General features: G+C 42.5%; 1 protein-coding gene across 1 annotated transcript in view; it reads left to right on the top strand.

Annotated features, from left to right (window-relative positions):
* Positions 1–5,882: 5,882 nt before the first annotated feature.
* ATP10A (ATPase phospholipid transporting 10A (putative)) overlaps positions 5,883–23,397 on the top strand; it is a 108,951-nt gene continuing 91,436 nt past the window's right edge. Inside the window, exon 1 of the mRNA XM_064711301.1 lies at positions 5,883–6,917. Within this exon, the coding sequence (XP_064567371.1) occupies positions 6,475–6,917 (443 nt within the window). The 5' untranslated portion in view covers positions 5,883–6,474. The remainder of the gene's footprint in view (positions 6,918–23,397) is intronic.

Genomic DNA, 23,397 nt, shown 5'->3' with positions numbered 1-23,397 from the left:
GGGACCAGTGCTCTTCAATATCTTCATCAATTACACGGATAGTGAGACTGAGTCGCCAAGGTGACACAAAGTTGTACGGTACAGTTGACACGACTGAAGGAGGGGATGCCATCCTGAGAGACCTGGAAAACCTTGAAAAGTCAACCCACAAGAACCTCATGAGGTTCAACAAGACCAAGTGAAAGGTGCTACATCAGGGCCAGAGCAATCCCAGAGATGAGTACAGAGTGGGAGAACTTATTGAAAGCAGCCCTGCAGAGAATGACTAGGGGGTTCTGGTGGAAGAAAAACTGGACATGACCTGTCAACATGCACCTGCAGCCACAAGTCAACCACATTCTGGGCTGAACCAAAGGAGGTGTGGCCAGCAGGTCAAGGGAGGTGATTCTGCCCCTCTGATCCACTCTTGCAATTCTCCACCTGGAGGATTGTCTCCAGCTCTGGAGTGAGTTGTCAGCACAAGAAAGACAAGCACCTGTTTGAAGGAGGGGCATGAAGATCATCAGAGGGCTGGAGCACCTTTTCTAAAAAGTCAGGATGAGACTGTTTAGGTTGATCAGTCTGGAGAAGAGAATGCTCTGGGGAGACCTGTTGTTGTCTTGTCACAAAACTTCCATACCTTTTCAGTCATTTCTCGTGGACATCTCCTCATAGGACAACCAACAAACTCCAGCTCTCTTCTCCAGCAGCTTTTTATAGCACTCATCCTTATTGGACATAGCTGTGGCCTATTAAAGGCAAGCCTGCTCCTAATCCTTGGTAATTAGTACAGCTGCAACTCCTCAGGGGTGAGATTGCTTTCTGCACTATCTCTATTCTCTTACATTCAATCCCCCCACAGAGACCTCATTGGATTCTTCCAGTACTTAAAGAGGGTTTATAAAAAAGAAGGACAGTGACTTTTTACATGGTCAAATAATGGAAGTACATGGGGTAATAGTTCTAAACTAAAAAAACAAGAGATTTGGTGTTAGGAAGAAATTCTTTACAGAGGCACCGAGACAGGTTGCCCAGAGAAGCTGTGGATGCCCCATCCCTGGCAGGATGCTTAAGATCAATTTGAATGGAGCCCTGAGCAATCTTTTCTTGTGGATGGCATCCCTGCCCATGACAGTGAGATTAGAACTAGATGATCTTTAAGGTCCCTTCCAGCCCAAGCCATTCTATGAGACTGCTTGTGGTGTATATATACATAAACACACACACAGAGCTTCTGTATGTGCATGAGTGTGTATCTATGTATCTCCTGCAGACTAAAAGGAAATGAGGAATAATGCCATTTTGGCTGCTGTCTCGCCTCATCAAATTCTGGCATTTTCAGCAGGCTGTTCACACTGAAAGCCTCTTGCCTTTTTTTCTGCTTGTTCAAAACATGTATGCCTGTCCCCTTTACAGGAAGCCAGATGGGATACGCCTCATCTGCAAAGGGCAGAACAGATTTTGTCTGATGTGTGGTACCATGTCTTTACAGTTATTTTTATAGTTCTTAAAGTCCTAGATTCCAACTAAGGCCTCTGGGTGGTCCCATAATATTAAGCATGTTAATATTAAAATAATTTCTCTGGACCAAAGGAGAATCACAAGTAATTTGACAGATGTTTCTGGCAATATCCAACATGGGAAATCTTTATTTTAGGATCATATAAATATTACAAAAGTGGAATAGCAAATTTGACTATGTTAAAATTAGGTTTGCTTCACTTTCTTATGATAGGAAGAAGCTAATTGTTCAAATGGAATAATGGTAACTCCAAGCTTTCAAAAACCATGACAAGTCAAATCAGGAGTTATTATATCAGTAATGTATATGTGATCTTATCTCTATGTCTATGGTGTTTTCATCCTTAGCATTCAGGTGGATGCCAATTTCCAGCTGTTTCACACAACCATCAGGCTAAAGGCATTTTTGGGTTGATGTAATGATTCTTGCATACTGACCAAACCTCATGCCATTTAAAATAGTTCAAATGTAATCAGGGCTGAGGACCCTGAGAAGAGGAATAAAACTGGTTATCTGGTCTCTGAGCAACCAGCCTGTTCACATAATAGTTCAATAATGATTGCAAGCTCTAGCTCGTGTGGCATCCAAAAGGCCAAGTTAATATAGTATCTTCAGTCAGAAAATCCTGTAGCTCCTTCTAGCCTTAAAGGCAGTGCCATACCTTAAGGCTCAGCTTTTAGTGGCCCAGGTCATCAAAGAGGTCACTAGGTATATTATCAGCATAAGTCATGCTTAGAACATCTCTCCTTTTTCAGTTTTAGTCTTTGATCTGAAGAAAATGTGCACAGTTGAAAAAAAGGAGTCAGGCACTGGAAAGGCTCTGGAGCGAGCTTGCATTTCAAGAGATATTGGACATCAGAGGCTGGATTCAGGTAAAGGCAGGAGAAATTAGAGATCAGATACCAAGCAAAATGCAGTGAGGTGAAGGACACTGAGAAAAAGCCATGTGACAACAAAGGAAGAGCTCTGGGTGGGAAGGAGACAACAGTGGGTGCAGGGAGCAATCAAAGCACGGAGCAATCTGCAGACATCACCTGGGTTTAGTGCTTCATTCCAATGACCCTGAAAAACAGTTAAGTATCCACATTTTAGTTTAGTAAAGAGTCCACATTTTAGTTCAGGTTATCTGGTAAATCTAGTCTTTGGCTCTTGACTCCTCTGGCTTTTCAAAACAGTTTGCTTCTGTTTCTTGAGGGTGATACTTTGTAGGATCCATGAATCATCGAGAATGATTTAAAGCCAATTTCTTTTCACCTCCTTTCCTCCAGAAGACTCCATAAAAAGAAGATGCAGGTGTACTGCAGTTAACAACAAAAGCAACACACTTGTCCTTTTGTACTCAAAAGCTAAAGCCAGACTTGTGCATGTGTATTTTGTACCAGCTGAAAGCTGAATTTGCTGCCTGCCTGCCTCTTATTTCCAACCTCACATACTTGAACTGTGTGGGCAGGGAGGGGTCAGATATGAGTTTAGATACAAATATTCATGCTTTCTCAAACCCTTTCTGCATTATTTGCAAATGGAAATGAAGGACTAAATTCTTGGGAGTGTCTAAATTGACAAATTTTTTTGCTAGAAAAGCCTAACAAACATTAGTTTTTAAAGGCTTTTTGAAGTAAGGTTAACTCTTGTTTTTATTTATCATGGATTACATTTTGTCAGGTTTTAGTACAAATATCCAGAATTTTGGACTCCTCATGTGGCAACACAGATAGCAGAGGGGTGTCACATTCTCTCTACGTGGCACTGCCTTGCAATACTTTAGCTTGCCTGTATCAGTTAAAAAGCAATTTACTAGCAACAAAGAAAGTCCTGGTCAATGATATGAGAAGAGCTTTTTAGCTCTTGACCAGTGGGGTGTGGCATACTTTCTACGTTTTTTTTTTATAGTGAAACTTTCCAAGGGCGGCACTTAACTCTGCCAATACATACTCAAATACAAAGGCTTTAAATTGCTTTTAAATAAACAATTTAGCAAACAAATGCATAATTTTTCAGAGGCTCCCACGCAACTGTTTATTTTCTTCCTGCTGCTATATCTGTTTGTAAAACTCAGCTCATGGGAATTACATGAAAACTTTCAGGTTCTCCAAATCTTTAAGTTTCTCTCCTGTTATTCTGTTCCAAAAGAAATCTTGTTAATGCAAATCCTGAGCACTCCAAAACTATGCAAGTAAAACAGGTTTGCAAGTCTAGCCCACTGACTTATAGACCATTTCTTATAATTGTGGGATTGTAACTGACAATTTTGGGATATCTGGTGTCACAGGTTTGGATACCACTAGGTGTAAGTGGTATCCATAAATAGTATCCCAGGTTAGGCTCTCCAAACTTGCACAGGTGTTTGCCTTGAACAAGTAGCTTAAGGGGAATGTGAGAATTGTCTTTTCTTACCTTGCCTTGAGCACTCTGTCTGAATATTTAATGTTGCTACACATCTAACCCTTAATTTACTTACCGTTACTGAAAGTTTGCTGAATATGCACTGCTAAACCTGATCTAGACACCATTTCTTGATGATTTACACATCATTTTTATGTGGTGGACTCAGTGACTGAGCAACTGGCTTAACTTCTGCCATCACAGGCACTCACTACTCCACAACACTTGTGTATGCACCATCTTTCCACTCAGATGTGCTATACTCAAACCATTTGAGTATACCTGGAATGCCAGGTGAGTCACCTGGCATTGACAAAGATATGAATAGTTTATTCTAAGAGGTGATGTGCTTTGGCAAGAGAAAGGAACAAATATTACTGCTGCTTCTCCTCCAATCTGTGTAAACAAGTTCGAGGGCCATCTAGAGGAAAAATGAAGCCTGAACAGCGTTTCAGCTCCTGGAGGCCTGGGATGGACCAGAGACCTACAAAACAGAGGTTGCAGTGGCTGGCAGGCCAGTGGCAAAAAACCCAGCAAGTCACTTTTTGGAGTATCCCCTGCAAGGAGCCCTTGGATGAATGAAGCTCAGTTTATGGGAATATTGCACAGTGATAAAATGTCCTCCTCATCTCATTTCACAGAAAAAGGATGTTTGTTCATTCCAGCTTCCCCTTTAAATTAACCCAAGTGTAAGCAAACAAAGAAACAAACAAACAAAAAACCTACAGTAAATTGAAATTAGGAGGGATTTTAAAATTTGTCTTGTTTTTTTTTTTTTTTCTCTTATCATTTTGTACTTTTCCCTTATCAACAATGGAGCAGACTTTGCAAAAAAAGACCAAACAAAACCAAAACAGACCAATTTTTCCTTTTCCCCATGCACTAACTAAAACCTTGTTGTGTCTATATTCCAAGAGCTGAGAAACCCAGGAAATCCCTGCTAAGTTTGAAGTAGCATCAGAAGAGTAGACAGCAGGATTAGAAGAGGGTTTGTGGCTTCACACAGTGCCAGTATCAGGTCATGGGCTGAACTAGCACTCACATAGTGCCTCAGGAGCTGAAAAGGGCTCCCAATTAACCGGACACTTCAAAGAGCAATAGCAAACATACTGCAAATGGGAGAAGGAAGGATGAAAACACAGCAGCACACACAATCAGTGAGGTTCAGATAAAATGGCTTTCACTTCTTGGTCTTCATGGAATTTGCCATGGCAACATCTGAGTTGTGGGACTAGGTACTTTCCCAAAAAATGCCCCCGTACTTGGTATGACCTGATATCAAGTACTAGATGTTTATACTCTATGCCCATTTTCTGTGACAAGAAACATGCTGACAGGTATAAAGGGCTTGCTTTTGTACTCCATATAATCCCACCTTGGGATATCACAGAATCAGGACCAAGGGTCCCCCCATAAAATGCATCTGTGCTACAGGTTAGACACAGCCTGGAGTGATCTGTGGAATCCCATATCCAAAGGGTCTGCTCTTAAATCCCAAACTAAAACCATGCAGTAAAGACTCATGTCACACCTAGCAGCAAAAAATTTATTTTTTTTATTATGCATTTTTAAAATCTCTGCATTGATTCACTACATTTGTTCACTTGTGATTTTAGACTAAATCTTTCAATCTAAATTATCTTCTCTTCTGTATTTCTTGTCTATCCATCATGACCCATAACTGTATCTTTCTCCAGAAAGCGCAGAGCGTAAACCACAGAGCAAGAGATTGGCATTTTCCAGTCCTTGCTGGTAAGACCTACCCTACCACGAGGGAATAGGAAAATCCACAGAGGCGAACGTGCGTTACAGCACACCGCTGCCAGGGCGTGTGCGGAGGTGGCAGTGCCGAATGTTTTCCATCGGAAATTTCATTTTTCTGGTTCCCACCTGTGGGGCTGTCCCTGGCACCACGGCCGCCACCAGCAGCGCCGTGGTACCAGACAGACGTGAAGAGCCGGGAGATGTGCTGTAGCTTCCAGCTCAGCACGGGGATGGGTATCAACGTGGCACACGGATTCTGGCAGAAAGTGGAGTTTCGCCCTGAGTCAGCCGGTAAAAACCCCCACCAGCTGCTGCTGGGGCACCGTGGATAAAGGCCCGCTCGCAGCGCCGACGCTTCAGCGGGAATTTTCTCTTTCCCCGCTCGAACCTCTTTCCCCGTCCCACACGCAACTCAGAGTCAAAAGCCGCCGCTGAAGTGCGCTGCCGGCTGTGCTCGGCGGCCCGGGCCGGCGCTCCTCGGGGCAGGCTGAGCGCGGCAGGGCCGCTCCCGTTTCCCGCTGCCCCGGCCCGGCCCGCGGCACCGCGGCCCCCTCATCCCCCGCGCCCGGCACGGGAGAGGCCCGCGGGAGGAGGGCTCGGCCCCCGCCTGCCCACGTCCCCTCCCCGGCCAGCAGGAGGAGGAGAAAGCGAGAGAGGTCCCGACAGAGCGGCTAGGAGCGGGTTCGAGAGAGCCCTCCTCCCCCCGCCCGCCCCCGGAGGGGAAGAGGAAAGGAGAGCCGTGGCGGGCGGCGGACGATGATAACTTAGGGCCGTGCCTGCCGTGGGAGCTGCCCGCCCTGCCCGGGTAGGACACCGGGGCGGCAGCGATGTCCCAGGGCACGGCAGGAGGAGAGGGAGCGCCCCAGGTGCTGCCGGAGGGGAAGGAGAGGCAGAGGAAGAGGAGGCGGAGGAAGAAGAAGGAGAGTAAGACGCGGCTGGTGCGCTCCAGCCTGCTGTTACCTGAGGTCGAGCCGGAGAAGTCCAAGGGGACGATCCTGGCCTGCAACCGGCTCAAGACCACCAAGTACACGGCATTGTCCTTCCTGCCCAAGAACCTCTTCGAGCAGTTCCACCGCCTGGCCAACGTCTACTTTGTGTTCATCGCCCTCCTCAACTTCGTGCCGGCCGTCAATGCCTTCCAGCCGGAGCTGGCCTTGGCCCCCGTGCTCTTCATCTTGGCGGTCACCGCCATCAAGGACCTGTGGGAGGATTACAGCCGCTACCGCTCCGACAAGGAGATCAACCACATGGAGTGCCTGGTGTACAGCAGGTGAGGCAGAGAGGGTGCGGGCAGGGCACGGTGGCACACAGCGCCGGGGTCCCGCCTGGCGCCAGCTCTCAGAGGGCACTGGGCAGCTCCATTGTGGAGGCCTTTCGTTTCCACTTTAAGTGCAAAGAAGCTCCCAGTTCTCGTGGACCTGGTGTCTCCCAACTCTTAACTCAGAACTGCGGGAGTTCATGCAGTCCTGTACCTACAGGTGGACGTGAATCCGCTCTGACTGGTGGGGTCTGGCAGTAAATCACTTTATGCAAATGCTTCCCAGTGTGTGCAGTAAATTACACTCGTGTATAGTTTCAGGCATTAATTTCATTATAATAACATGAGAACTCACGCAGTCTGCTATTAAATCTTCAATGAGTGAAGGAAGGATAGAGGCCAGAGGCTTCTGAATTTTCATTTAGGTGTGTGAGATTTCATGACATTAAATTAGCGAACCCAGACTTTGCCTTTCTAAAGAATGAGCTAGTTTTTCCATTGAACATTTACTTCTAAGCGAATATTTTTTATATATCATCTCAAGTGTCATCATTCCCTGTGACTGCTATTTCCCAGTGCATCTGATGGAGCATTAGGTCATTTATGTCTCTCAGAATTAGTTTTTCTAATGATCTGGGCAATACATTTAGAGCACTGCCTTACGGTTTGTAAATCAGACTGAAATGACGTTTGCATCAACATTTATGTGCTTAGAAGCCAGCTTTACAAAACTTTTGTTTTGCTTTCATCCAAGTGCCAGTCATCTCCTAGTAGTCTAAGGCTAAGGTTTCCTGGGGAATGAGAGAAGAATATATTTTCTGAGAAAGCAGATTCAGTTTCATTTCTGATGCTTCTAAGTCTAAAAGAAATTAAACACGTGCCAAGAAACTTACACTCGGATTCCACAGACTGCCTGGGAGGGTCTTCTGGGCTGACGTAAGCATGAGACAGAGAGCAACTCTCCTATTGCGAGAAAGGCATGAGAAAAAAAATACACTGAAAAAGAGCTCAGAAAAGGCTGCTTTTCCGACATCAGCAGACTCAGACTTTGTTATTTCACAAACTGGTATCATGTAAGAAATTTCATGCAGGGATATTCCTCCACCAGTAGATATGCCTGCATGAAAACATAAGTAAAATGGCCTTATTTCTGTAAACTAAACCAAAAACAACCCAGTCAAGTCACACATGTAGTTGCTGCCAACCTGTGCCTTTGCCTAATGCCTTGCTTGTCTGTAGCACTGAACACTTCTGGTGTTGAGGAAGATTGATTGCAGAAGGTCTTGTAAGGGGCTATTTATGCAGAAGGTAAAACAGTGATAATAAGGATGGTTAATCTAACCTTTTCCAAACAAAATCAGCTTAGAAATGAGCTCTTGTGTTTCCTAGGCTGAAAACCACTAAGTGCCCAGTGCGGAAGATGTTTAAAATATTAACAAACACCAATACTGGGATATTAGTTCTGGAATGTTTTTTTCCCCCAGCAATTTTCCAATCCCTCTCTGCTGCCAAAAAGCAGACGTGACTATGAGAAGAGGTGTACCTTTGATGTTAACATCACTTGAGGTCTTTTGTGAGTCCCAGCTAAGGGCACTACCCTTTGTCATGCTTGTGCTTTTACAGAGTAAGCCAGAATTGTTCCTTTTACTGCAGAGTTCAGATTGCTGCTGAGTGACACTTACACAGATTAATTTGGGAGTGGTTTTCCTTTGCATTGGCATCAAAGGCCCATGTCGGCCAAATCCCTGTGGGGCAGCAAACTTGGAAGTGTGAGACCTCTTCAGACACAGCTTTCTGGCTGGATGCAGAGCTGAATGGTGTGTGCTTACAGCCTTGCAACAGAAGCGTGGTCCCCAGCAGCAGCTCACCCATTTTCACCTTCCAACAGTCCCTAGGGAAGGCTTCCCTCCCACAACTAAAAAATACAGTCAAAACATGCGGTTAAAGTAATTTGCTCACATGTTTTTAATCTGCCCACTTTTTATTCTTTTGTAACTTTTTATAAACTTCACCAAGTCACCTTTTTAAACACCCTCCAGCTCCAGTGAGCGAGATGAGACTAGAAACTTGCTACTTCTGCAGATAAGAGCTAAGATTCTTGCAAACTCGTGTGACGGGGTACCAAGATTGAGAGATTTGTATCAAGGTCATTGAAGTTGCTGGGCGTGAGTTCAGAAAAGCTGTTTTCTTAGAGAGGTGTCATGCCAGGAGAAACACAAGGGATTGATCCTGATATTTACTTTGTTTCCTTAGTCTCTTTGTTTCTGGAAGAATGTTGAAGCGTGTCACGTAAGGAAGTAATAAATGACAGCTTTCTCATCAGATGGATTTAATGCTGATCCCTTATCAGTTTTACTACCAGACTGTCTCTCCCTCCCCCTACTTGCCACTTCCTTAGAGGCAGACTTTGATGCAAATGCTGTCCTCGACAGAAATGCTGCTGTAGGTTAATGAACACTGCTGCAGTCCTGTTGCCCTAGCACTGTCAGGGAGCAGTAACTCTTGCTGGTCAGCTGTTCATAGCTTGGAAAGAGGCCTTCTGCAAGATGGGATGTGTCTGAATTCTAGGACTCTGCTGTGATGGACTCCCTTTCCTGCCAGCCTTCCATACAGCTGCTAGAGCCCCCTCAAATACAGACTGCAACATTCAAACACACTGCAGCAAAATAACATTGAATTATAAGTCAGCAAGTGGAGACAGGGACTTTGGCTTCAGCAGTAGAGAAAAGCCCTCTGTTTCATGTTCCATGTTGTTTAGTCATCAAGTAAAGATTCAGGTTGGATACTGTGTGTTCTGCCATGTATCCTTTTTATGTATAATCCATACATGCTTTCCTGGCTGCTGAAGTACCTGTCCTGTGTTAGATACAGGCAGCTTTTAGTGATGCAAAAGCTACAGGACAGAGAGAATGCAGGGATAGGCAGAGCCTAGGGCAGCTCATCAGGAGGAGGTTCTACATGGCTCCAGCAGTGTCCACTGCCTGGTGCTCTGGCACAGCCTGCACAAGCAGACCATGTCAAGAACTGGTCTGCTGGAAAATACTGTTCCCTGCTCTGCTGACTGCTTGACAGCTGGCCTTCTTCCTCCTGCCTGCCCCGTGGACTCAGATGACTCGTTCTCATACAGCCACTGCAGAATCAATGACTCCGTGGCTCAGAGTTGGCAACACTTATGAGACAGCAGAACAGCAAAAGATGATGCAACCTAAAGTAAGAAATTGACGAGCAGTGCAGCTTGTTTTGATAGAAAGAAGACGTTTTCAGTTAGGAATCCTGGATGTTGTGGAGAGTGGAAAATAGCTCAGAAGATTGTTGCTTTCTAGAGTCAGATGGAAAGGGAAAAGACCTGATTCTTTGAATAAATTGAAAGAAGCTATTGAGTTTGAATTGGCAGCTTATGTTGAGGAGTGTTTAGGAGTTTATAGGAGAATTGCAGACTTGTGTTGCTCTGTGATGGACTTTGCAGGTCTGTCTATAAGAGCAGGCAGAGTTTTGAGGAAGGTTTCTTAGCCAGGAGGAGCAAATAAGGCCTCTTTCCAGAGGCCTTTAGGGCGCCTCTCTCATCTGGCGATACAGAGGAAATGAGGCACTTACTTTAGGAGGATGGCTTCACAGGTCACCTAGAATTTCAATTCTATACAGGTGCTTAAGCTAGGAATGCTGGATGACAGCCAGAACTCTTAGTTGATTTAAATAGAGGGAAGTTACAAAGGCATTAGGGCCTAGCCTGCAGAAAATTGTTTTTGCAAACCTGTGATTACCTTAGTCTCCTCTCTTTGTTCCTCTTCCTCATTTCTATCACCCATGGATTGAGGTTGAAGACTGGAGATTACAAATTTGCAATCCTGACAGTGAAATGTGTTACTATCTTGGACTTGGGAGGATGGAAGGGTGATGTTTTCTTTGCAGTGTCCTCCAGTGCTCACCGGCTCTCATTGGAGTTGTGCATGGCACATGTGAATGTCTACTGTTGAATTTGCTAGAACTGAATTTGTCACTGGGGCAGAAGCTTTGATTTCAGTGTGCTGTTACAAAATATGGTATATGTTTACATGACATGTAAATGGAAGATGAATAGTGATAACTACAATCACAACAAATAATGGCACTTGTCCATCGTGGAATTACATTTTATTGCTGTCTCAGGGCTGTGCTGGTGAAATAATCCCTGCTAACATTTTTCTATGAGCCATATGTTCAAAACCAAAGGGTTTTGCTTTTTAAATCTATTCTTTAACTCTTGCTGTGTCCATCAGAGTACTGCTAAAGAGTGTAATTCCTCTACATACTGATCAGAGAGTGATAACTGTTTGTTGTATCAACCCGTAACTTAGAAAATCCATGAAAAATTGCAGTTTATGACGGGATACTTGTCACCCCTGAGGTGTGGAAAAAGTTTAATGTGGCATTCAGACAGCTATCAAAGCAGGCTGTTTTACATTAAATGTTAATTTTTTTCTGCAAAACCAAAGGGGCGGAGAGCAGAGAGTTTGATGTGGGCAACATTTCCTATAATTTCAAAAATACAGTCCCTTCTTCCCTTTGCCAACCCAGCTGTGAAAGCAATTCCAGCCTTGGAGGAAAAGGATACAGTAGTATTACCAAATCCTCACGAATGCACAGTAGATCCCACTCGTGGCCTCAAAAATAGCCAGATGATGACTTGCTTGCAAGCACTTCACTCTTAGGTACCTTATTTTGTTAGCAACATCAGTCAAATTAGGTTGTATCTCCTACTACTACTGTAGTCAAGAGCAGGTTCTTATCCCAAAATGTGCTGGCAGATAAGACATTTCTCAGTAGAGGAAGCAACTTTGTCCCCTGTCGAAAACACAAATGTCACTAGATGTGATTCAAAAGGAAACTACCTGGGATTACTCAGTTTCCTTTGTGAGTGAACTTGGTGTACAAAGAGCTGAAAGCAGGAAGTAGTGGCCTGAATCTGAACACTGCCTTGAGTGTTCCTTCCTTGAGTTTCAGAAAGATGCATCTCTGTTCATCTTACTGTGTCTTTGTGCTTCACTTCAGTTTGAGCCAGGATGGCAGTGAATAACCTCAGTTAGTGATGTAGTAGAGGCTCCTCTGTTAGACTGATAGGGAGCAGTTTTATTCTGCAGTAGAGTTTATCCAAGTAGCAAGGGATGTCTGTGCTAATCTTCAGAGATGTAGCCAGCTGGAATGCACAAGAGAACCCATCTCTCTGTCCAACTGTATGTATGCATTATTTGCTGTTCAGTGTAGGGTAAATTTTCTAAGTGCCTGAGCTTCCTTATTGGAAAAGAAAAATGCTTGACTCTTGTTGCTAAGCTCTTTCATTTGTATTGGATGTCATGAAAGCTGTTGTAGGCTGTTTCACATGCCTCTGGCTGACTGCCAAAGAAGATGCTGTTAATCTCCCCTGAAAGACCTGGTGATGTCCCCAAATAAATTTTTGTTGTTACATGCTGCCCCTCCGGAGAGACACCATAATCTCTTGTGCTAAGCAGACCACAGCTCAGAATTATAGGTGGCCATCTTGTGTGCAGATCTCCTTGCTGTTGTGTGTCTTTATTAACTTGAGATCATGATTATTGTTAGAGGTGGCCAAAGAATAGCAGCTCTATTTGATTCTGTCAGAGTGCATTTCCAAAGAGAATACACAAGAGAAAAGAATTACATGTACTGTTAAACTCTGCCTGGTATTGTGATTCCACCTTCCATGTGTCATGTAGTCAGCAGAACTGAAAGCCAGAACTGAAACCCTTGACAGCCATGCAAAAATTAATATTTATGGAACTGCTTGCTAGCTGGCGTGGCATAACTTGGTCAGGACATTCCTCTCACAAGCAGATCAGTCCTCCAGAAGTAATAATTAGAGAAAGAAAGGTCCCTGTCACTGGGCAGGACTTTTACAGGTACCTGCTCCAGGCTTACACAACCCTCATGGATGGGTAGGTAGCTTACCTTGACACAGCGCCAGGAGAAGTCCAAGTGCCACATCTCCCTGCTGTGTAATCCAGCGTGCTTCCAATTTGTGGGGTACTTACTCTGTGCAAGAGCAGTCTCAGGGATATCTCTCCTGTTTCTCTGCAGCACCAGGCCTTTTGGGAATGTGGTGCTTTTGCATATGGACACAGTAAGGTCAATGCAACTGAGAAGCCAAATGCACAGCTTCAGGATTGCATCCTGTTTGCAGGATTTATGCTGTGCAGGCTTGGTTTTAGCAATTGCATATATTGAAAGCAATTAAGTACATGAAAAGCAGAACAATTTCTTTCACTTCACTTAGTTGTGGAGGTGAACCAGTTTCCATGGCTTACCTTCAGCTTAGTATTCTTACTTTGGGAGTTGTCACTAATGTGGTTCTGGTAGCAGCCAGTCATGTTTGTACCCAGAAGAGATCCACAGCAGGAACTTGATTTGTACCCACCAGAACTGCCTCACTCTGTCTCACCAGAATGTGGAAAGCAAGACAGATTCTCCGTGCAGTGAACCAGGGAGAGTGCATTTCAGTGAGTGGCATAAAGTGAGGAGCCTGCTAAAAACCGGGATAGTTGCCTCTCATGGGTAAATTTGGTAGTTGCGGGCAGAAGCTTCCTCTGTTGCACATCAAGCACAAAAGTTGACTCACTGCCAAAATTCAGCCACAATGAAAGTATACTTGTGAAAGATGCTAGCTTATAGCTTCTCCTAAGCAGGTGCTAGTGGTGGTGTGCAGGGGAGAAGAAATGCAAAGGAGGAGCATGAATAGCCCTAACATTGAGATCAACAGAGAAAATGTACATTTCCAAGTATATCTTTGATTCTGAAAAATCCGATAAAGCAAACCTCAGATTTAGTTGGAAATTACCTGTATGTTTCTAAGCTAATTGGTTTTATCTTTGCTGTCTGTACAGGAAGTGGGAGTGAGGGGGCTTCAAAGAGCTTACAGTGCCTGTCAGACGTGAGCTGAGAGGAACATCTTTCTCTTTTTTACTCTTTCAAGGATGCAGATACACAGCCTGTCCATCACAGGCTAGCCACCCTGCTAATAGTGTGTTCTGTCCTGTGAGCTGCTGGGGATAATCTACCCCTTTGGAGCTGTCAAACTACCATCTAGTTCTTTGCTCCAACCGGAGCAGTATTTTAACTGTTTTGGAACAGTTGCAGGTGAACATCTCTGCCGTGGTTAGCCCACATCCTGGGCTGGTTAAAGGACAGTCCTGAACTGGCAAGGCACGTGTTTTCAAGGGTAGGAAACATCTTCCATCTCCAGTGCTGTTTTGTCTGACCACAATTTCTCAAGAGTGACAAGTAGGCCACTCTTCAGTTCAGTGGCCAGCATTTGCATCATGCCCAGTCATTTTATAAACCCAGACTCTGCTGGAGATTTATTTTAATAGGCATGGAGGTCACTTGTTTTGTTTTTATGTTCTGGTTGTCTGGAAATAGTGACCTACTTCAAGGTAGGTCTTTTTAACCTACCTCCTTGACTGATAACTGACTTCAGTTCTTACATGTTTGTGCTGTCACATCAACACTGAGTGTGTGAACACTATTGCAGAATATTTGGTATTTCTGTATTTTCCGTGGAGGTTTTAGTTTTGACTTTTTGACTAAAAAGAGAAAGTCCACTCTGAAGTAACTCTGAAGCTTTTGTAAGCAGAGGTCTTTTATCTTCGTGTATTATCTTATGCTTCCTGGGCTTTTTCTGGGTCTCACAGCCATATTCCTATATCCTCAGCTCCTGTCTGTTCACCTTCCCACCTTCCATTAGCAACCTGAATATGCCTGTTTGGGCCATGTTAGCTGATTTTGTGTGTTCACTAGCAAGTCACTGGGAAGGTTGTTGTGAAATCTCTCAAAATATTGATGCCAACACATGAAGGTCAGAACAGCAATCACCTTAATACATCTGTGAGTATGTTCTCAATATCTAGACATGGAACAAGATGCCTCAGATAATTTGCCAGTGAACAAATTTTGAAATTTTAGCAGGCAGATTATCAGCCAAAACCTTAGATATGCAGAAAGTTGATTAACTATGTTAGAAAGATGTAACCTGTTTTGGGTGAAAGTAGATTATAAGAAATAAAGTATTATCTTCCTAAGTTTGATCCCACAGTTGGAGTGCATTATTTCTGCATTGGCCTACACTTATATTTGGAGACGTGGATGATTCTTGTATTTTCTTTTCCTCCCTTTTTAGGTTTCCCATGTTCTCATTGTCAGCTTCTCCTTGCTCTACTTCTCTCTGCTGTATAACTGTAGAGCTGTGAAGCTAAAGCCTGATCTTACACCCTTTACCAGAATAAAGACATATATTGGTTTTATCTGCATGTTCGAGAGCATGTAAATCTTTCTTCCTTCACAGTCCTAGGTTCCAGTTTTATCAGAGAAGCATGGACTGGCATACCTATATCCCAACAGAGCCACTGATTTGCATTTTGACTCGTCTGCAAATGCCAGTAGTTGCATTCCCTGTAAACAGTAGTGAGCCAATGATTGCAGTTCCCTTGCAAGAAGCCCTCTTAAGTGCTGATGAGGTTCTCTCTTACCTGACAAGGGTCTTTCCTAAAGGAATTTGTAATATTCTTTCTGGAACATGAGGTGAGATTTATGTACATGTCTTTTAGCTAAAAGGTAGATGTCCCGTCTGACCAAATCACCCACACTTGTGCCAAAATCCGTGGAGAGCACTGAATGGTTTCAGGGAGGAAGGGGAAATCTTTCCAGCTTATTTGAGACACTTACTTACCTTAGGTAAGTTTGAATCAAGAGGTTCTTACCACACTCCAGTGGTGATACAGGTAAAGCTGAACTCGATGGTCACTCACACAGCTAAGTTTAGGTCAGATGAATCCCATTAGTAAACTTAGAGGGAATAGATTTTACTTCCTCTCAATTAACATTCCATATGATTTTTTGTCTGTAGAAGAGTAAGTAGCTTATCCTACTCAATATACTTAATTATTTATTTGAGAACTATTATTTGAGAGTCACAGGTATGGGTAAGTTCACCTGTCAGGTGAAGGGGCTAACCAAATATCTACTGTTTCATCTCCTGCCACTGCCTTCAGCAATAGCAATTAACTTATTGTTCATACCCATAAAATGTATCACAGTGTTGAGAAACAATATAAGATTAGATGTTGTCAATGAATAATTTTCTTCTTTGAATGACTGATTATATTTGCATTTCTGCAATGTTTGGAGTTTTTCAGACTGTCCTCACAATGTAGGGAATCTTGGTATTTTGGGGATCTTACTTGTTCTTTAACTTCTAAAATGCAGAGAGGTGTTGTGTTTGACATAATCATGGATGCTACAAGAATGAAAGTGGGGCTTCACTGTCAGATGTCTCATAAATATCAGATAAGGTTTCTGGGTGTTGCCCAGTAGGTTCAGATGTTCAGACCTGCAGGTGATGTTGCTAGGTGATCAGGGGTTCAATCAGAGGGATCAATGGTGAAATTATTCTGCTAATTTTGAGTACTGCTGCCTTACCTGTGGTTACCAATTTCTATGCTGGAATTTCAGTCTCCATCTATATAGGAGCACAGGCTCCTGCAGAAATACCATGGAGCCATGGTGCAGTGGCGTAAGACATCATGCTGCTGTTTGCTATCTTCAGAGTCCTGAAGTCTGTTCATCTAATTGCAGCATTGGACACTCTGCTCTTCCTGATCCTTTTAGGCTTAAATATCCTGAATCCTATCAGGTTTTTCTTATATATATCCCTCATTTATTTTCAGTGTAGTTCCCTGCGTGTCTGCTTTTTTTTGGATCCTGGCTGTGTGGAAGCTCTTCTTGCTGTCAGATCCTGTGGGAGCTTCTTAAATTCAGGCTCAACAGAAAAGCCTGAAGCCAGCCATCAGTCTAGCAGTGCTGATGTTCAATCTGCTACATCCAGGTTCCAGGAGTCCAATTTAAAGTCTGTAATAGACTTTTAGGGACTGAACAATCCATGACATATCTTCAGTTTGAGGAATACCACAGTAGACTGATGCCTGCCAGCTCATGCCACAAAAGTGTGTGTGAGACCAGTAAGAGCAATCTGCACAGAATATTGCACTGCAGGACACCCAGACTGACAGTGTATCTCTGCATGTAGAGCTAACAAAGCTAGCTCTGAAATGTAGTCTAGGTTGGAAACCCAACGACCTGTGGATTTTTTTTGTATTTGCAAAGTGTTTTTATTTTGTTTTTATTTATAGTGTGGTTTTTATTTTGTAGGTTTTGTGTGTGTATGTATTTGTTTTTTCTTCCAGTTAATAAAAAGTAGAAATTATCATTTAATACCTCAGTTTCAAAACTGTTGAAGAAGCAGCCTGATCTTTACCAATTTCACTAAAGATAAAACTAATGAGAAAACTTACGTCCAAAATACTTATATCCCTTTAAACAGCAGTACTGAAGAAGAATCAAGAATGGTTAATAGTGTTTTTGAAGCATGTACAGTCTCTAACTTTTAAAGCCTTTGCTCTGCATTTAAGTGTAAGATTTCCCTAAAATTCCCTATGGTTGTTCTAAATTCAATCCTCCTTGGAATGCAGGGAGCAGAAAAGGGGGAGAGTTCCTGAGTTTATTTTCAATGGCATTTGGTTTGGCTCGGAGGATTTTTATAATGCTAATTTGGTCTTTCCATATTAATTCATGTTCTTCCTCTGCTGCTCCTAAATTGGAAACTTTCCATTTTACATCTGGCAGTCTTGTCCTTAGTTGTTTAACCTTTATGCTTTATCACTAGAAATAGCTGTTTTGTGCATGGAATTCAGCCTCTTAGTCATAATAACATTCCCTTCAGCTCTCCTATCTGGCAACTTCTAGAAAGATTTTCAAGTTTGAGTGGGTTTTTTTTGTTTTGATTTGGTTTTTTAACCACTATTTGCATTTGCAGAAAGCATGCCTGAATTGGCAGTGCTGCACCCTAGCAAAAAGTTTCAAGCAAGAAAACTGCAAGGCATACTCTTTACCACTGGTAGGAAGTGTAGAAAGACAGCCAAATGTAGACACAGAAGTGGTCAAGACCTGTGATCCATGGTCCCTGCTAGTTAAGCAGTATTCATATTAGATGCAAACCTGATTGATGAGCACTTGGGAGCACAGTTTTTATTTTTCCAGTTACTGAGCATACATCCCATATGCCCAAGATATATTTGGGATATGTCCTCATTGATGTCTAACTCCTTTCTGACCTGTACTCATGAGCTCCAGTTAGATTCCACAGCAGTTCATCCACCAAGAGCATAGACAATATGAAAACACAGTCTGTGTAGGAGAGGTTCGCAGTCAATGTTTTCTGTAACTTTTATTACTGTGCTGTAATTACTTTACACCTTTGCATGGTTAATGGCAGCTCTAAGGCAATGTGCAATATGCACCAGGTATTTAGAAAGCTTTGTCTTTGCATCTCTTTGTCCAAGTCTAACTCAAATAAGAGGCAAAACCCAGAAGAAGAGGTTTGTCAAGTTCTTTTAAGTGTGACTTCTTACACAGCTGGTTACATGAGTGCTAGTTCTTAAAACTGTCAGCTGTGAAAGGTGTGTTTATGCAGCACACATTGAGCACGAATCACAGCTGTCCCAGCTGGTGCATCTCAACACCCTCAGAGCCCCATGCAGAGGTGCTTGCTGCTCTGGAAGCAATTTGGGTCATTACTGCTGTCCTGTCTCTTAGCAGGGTTTGTCAAACACAGCCAAGTTCACATGACTAACATTTTCTCTGTGTGGATGAGGCACAGCTGGTGGGGACAACCCTGCACCCTCCTCTAATTTATTGTCCTTAGACTGATAAAACCCAGTAAGAAAAAATTGCTAGTAAATGCATATACACATTACATGACTCTGCTTAATTTGGAGAGGGTTATTTCAATTTAACTGTGAGCAAATGGATAGCAAACCATGTATCTGGCAGTTAATGCAGCACTATTTCCTTAATAACTTTGGATCAGAAAGTAAATTTTATGAAATAAAATCCTGTCAAACAGTCCTTTTCTTTTTAAGACACGCACAGATAATAAGTGTGATTTGCTACATCAGCACATACCAAATTACCAGGAGACTGATGATTAAGGGTTGAAAAGCAAATGAAACAAGCTGGCTATAAGCTTAAGATATGCAAGTGAAGCAGATGTAAGCAAGTGCTACTGCAAGTTGTTATCCTTATATCATATTTCTGCCATCTTAATTCATTTTTACTGAGAACTTAAGTGGAAAAGCTGCTGTTAAATTCTTAGGAATGCAGCACAACATTCTTAGGAGTTTTATAAAGCTTCAAAAAAGTCGCCTGTTCATGTCACAGCAGTGTAGGCAGCTCATGTTCCAGATAATGTTTACCCTGCAAGAAGTCTCCGGGAGAACTCTATTTGAGCCATGAGTTTTCACCTGGCTTTCAGAAATAAGACACTTTTTGTAAGTCAGACCTTCATTATGATTTACAGGATCACGTCCCATGGCCTTAAACATCACTGGCTTTTATACTTGGTGTCTGTGTGCATGTCTCTCTTGTAGGAGCAGTCCTTGGTGGTTAGTGTGGGGAACTCAGAGGCACATTCATTCCACCCTGCAGGTCTGCATGGGTGCTGCAGCAGGCTGCTGTGTTGGTGTGCACAGAATGCCTCTGATGGGATCTCTGAGCTGCTCAGCTAGCATGAGGCAAGGAACGCCTTGGCACAGTCACACTGCTTGGAGAGGAAAGCTCGTGGCACAGCCCTTGATTCAAAAGTCTCCAACTGGAGTTTCAGGATTATTTTGCACCTCAGAAGACTCTCTGAGCCTGGTTTACATACACCAAGCAAGTAGAAATATTGAGGTTACAATGTTTACAGCTGTATATAGCGCCGTGAAATCAACAGTCCTTGGACTGAGAAAGTATTAAAAATATGATTGGAAGTTTAATAAGTCTTTAAATGGATATATGTGTCGTCATAGTTTTTTCTTTGTAAGGAAGCAGAGGGTGTTTTTTAAACATCACTTGGGTGCGTTACAACTGGGTAGGTACAAGAGAAAATGGCCAGGGTGACAGTTTTGCTGTCTTGTCAAGAGAAAATGTGGCTTCACACATAGCAAGTTAGCAGTTTGTATTCTGGGACACCTGTATTTGTGCATAGCTGTGCTGTATCAAGGAGTCTGTGAGCAATAGACAGCAAACAACCATGATAAAATAGCAGAGGTAGGTCTTTTTCCACAGGCCTTCAGTGTCCAGAAACTGATGGCTGAAATAACCAGTGTTTTCATGGTATTGAAGATAGGCAACACACAACAGCCAAGAAATTGGAAATCCAATATTTTTGTCATATCCTGGGATTATTCTTTGGGCAGCTCAAACATTTGGTTCTGGTTTTACATTTCCAAGAGATGCACTTTACTTCTGAAGTTGTGTTTTGAACTCTCTTGGCACAGAGAGGGCTGATGGCTAACAAAGAGATCACTCTGCAGGGGTGGTATGGGCAGTCCTTAATTCAACCTGCTAGGAGAGGGAAGGACAGAGCCAAACTTCATGCATCAGTAGCACTGACTCTGTCTCCTGTTTCAAGTTATTAAAATAACACTTCAGTGGTTTTTTAAAAGGCATTTTCCTAAATGCTCTCTAATGCCCATAACAACTTTAGATGCTGGGAAGTAAATACTTTTTTGCTACCAGTAGGTTTGTTTTGTTTTGTTTTCTACCACTTGGCAAGCACTGGTATTTCTGGAGTTTTGTATTTTGTTTTGGTTATTCTTCTACAATATTTTGGATGAACTAGAAATTAGCTTTCCTACCAACACCTTGCAGATACACACACACAAAATACTTTAACTTGCCAAAACCAGTTATTTTTTGCATCAGAATCCTTGAGTTTATTTTCTGCTTACATGTTTTCACAAACAGAATGCTTCTTCCCAGCTGCTGTGGGAAGAACAAGACATTGTATCAGCAAGATTGAAAAACCAGTGACTTTTTAGTTAGTACTGTAGAGATCAGCTATGGAAGTTGAAGAAAAATATGCAAAATTTGATTATTACAAGGCCCCTTAAGACCGATGTTAAGATAAACTAAAAGCTAAGGAAAAGACAAATGTGGTTCCAGCCTCTAATATCAGTAAAATTAATTCTTAATGCTTTATATCTGGGTCTTGAAATGAGCCCTTGGAGTAAACTAGGGCTCTGGGGTTTTGATTTACATCCAGCCCTTGATTTCTTTTTTGATGGATACTTGTCTATATCATGACAAATTACTTTCACCTCACAAGCACATTAACTCTCCTTGCAGCAGGGTGGGAACATCACCTGTATGCAAAAATGAGAGGTCCCAAGGCAAGCTATATCCTCCCCCCAGGTCAGAGCTTCAAGGGCATCAGTGAATGAAGATGTGCTTACTGTTTCCTTCCTGTTACCCAGAACACTTTTAAGTAACACATTTGTGCAAGAAATGTGTTCCCTCCTGCCCCTTTTTTCCTTTTCTTGTTTGGTCTATTGTCTTTTGGAAAGAGGACAGTGTTGAATCTTAAAGACACTTAAAGGGAGTTACCAGGTCTCCACTTGGGTCTTCAAAAGGCAAGTTGTATGACCCTTCCTGTGTGTTCCTGTGTGTCAAAGTCATAGTCCTCAAAATGGGAAAACTGTGATTTATTTCATAGAGTTTTTGCAGTTTGAGGCAGGACTTTTAAAAGAGGTCTTGTTGTGATTTGATTTCCCTTAAAGCTGAATAAGAGTTCAGAGTTTTGACTTTCTCATTTCAGCAATATTCAAATCTGCTATCTTATGTGAAAATGTCTGGGTTTTTTATTTTTTTATTTTTGGGTTGTGATTTGATTTCACAACAATTTCAAATGGAGTAGCAAATAGGTTATGGGAAAATTACAGTTTCAGTTATAAAGAAATCTGTATCTACCATCTGTAAGGGCCAGATGAGTACCAACACTACTGTGGTAAATGGATTATCATTATTGTACTTCTCCCACAATCCTCGGGGAACCTCTGAAATAAAAAAAAATAAAAAGTCATTGTCAGGCACCCCAGAAAAAAGGGTGGGCATTTAGTTAAGACAAAGCAAAACATTTGGAGGTGCCATGTGCAGAAATAATCACTTTAGAAATGCCTCTTTACTGAAGAAATGTTACTGCACAATAACAGTTGCCAGCTGGTAGAGATGGAACACTTTGGAAGTGGAGGTGCAATTCAGAATAAAAACGTATGTACAGTAACAAATTACAGGCAGAAAGAGAGAATATTTCAAGTTCTCCATCATGTTCCTTAGCTACAAATAATCCTGTGAAATATTTGTTCCAAAGGTCAAATAAAAAAAGACTTGAAAGCAAAAAGGGTAATACTGAAACTGTCTCTAGAATGTTTATGCTGAAAATATTTCAGGAGTTGAGAAACTTTTCTCATGCAATAGTCTTACAGGTTTTAACTCTAGGTAATGCGGAGTTCTGCAGACACCCAGGCAAGTGGATTGCTTATGCCATCGGCCTGAAAACAAGGGGGAGTGGTTTTGGAAAGCTTGTTTGAAGAAGGTGCTGATAAGTGAGGGAAACGCTACGCCAAATTCAGTGTTCACTTACCTTCCCTAGGGTTGGACTGTGCAACAGTTTTAAACTCCAAGATTGGATTAGACATTAAGAAGAGATTCTTTAAGGGGGGTAAGTCACTGGAACAGGTTGCCCAGAGCAGCTGTGGGTGTCCCATCCGTGGAAGTGTTCAAGGCCAGGTTGGATGGGGCTTTAAGCAACCTGGTTCTGTTGAAGGCATCCCTGCCCACAGCTGAGAGGTTGGACTAGGTCGTCATTGAAGATCCCTTCCAGTCTAAACCATTCTCTAATTATATGCAGCAAAATAAATGACTTGAACGTGAATATCTGCTCAGAGGGAAAGATGGGATTCTCAGAAAGCATGAGATTAAATCATAATTTAGCCTCTGTATCCACCAGCCAAACTTTATTTATACTGTTGAGGTTGCTTAGTGTTCTCTGAAACCACCTAGATCAACCTGAGATTTCTCTTGCAAGTCTTAAGCCATTTGGATATTAGGCACCCAGTCCCACTAAACTTGTAGTCCTTCACATTGTCCTGGGCAAAAAGATGGGCATCTCCAGAGAGCTGTTGGTCCTATCCATCTTCTGCTAAGAAGAATCACCCACCAAAGGTGATTCTTGCCATCTGATATGGAGGCATCTAAGCAAGTAGGACAGATGAGCTCCCTCACATCTGGACAGCTTGAATAAGGTGGAATGCAAACCTTGTGTCAGCAGGGGGGTAGATATGGATGTGCATAAAGGTGGTCTTAACAGGATAATATTTTACCTTTATACTGGTGATTAGAATAGTTAATCATACTAACAGCCCATGCCGTGTTTGTTGTAAATATCAAACTTTGTTACCAGTCATCTATTTATCCTAAATATTAGCAAGTTTTAGGCCTAATTAGTGCCATTCTATCGCTTTATACAAGCTGGGATGCACAGATCTTCTCAATTAGCTGCAAGTATCACTGAGATGCTTTGTAGTACTAAATCCTGTGCTCCATTAGAGGCCAAATTTTATCTTGTATT

The sequence above is a fragment of the Zonotrichia leucophrys genome, chromosome 1 (genome assembly GCF_028769735.1).
Source record: "Zonotrichia leucophrys gambelii isolate GWCS_2022_RI chromosome 1, RI_Zleu_2.0, whole genome shotgun sequence".
NCBI classification, from domain to species: Eukaryota; Metazoa; Chordata; class Aves; order Passeriformes; family Passerellidae; genus Zonotrichia; species Zonotrichia leucophrys.
This window is presented reverse-complemented; position numbering and strand designations above follow the sequence as displayed.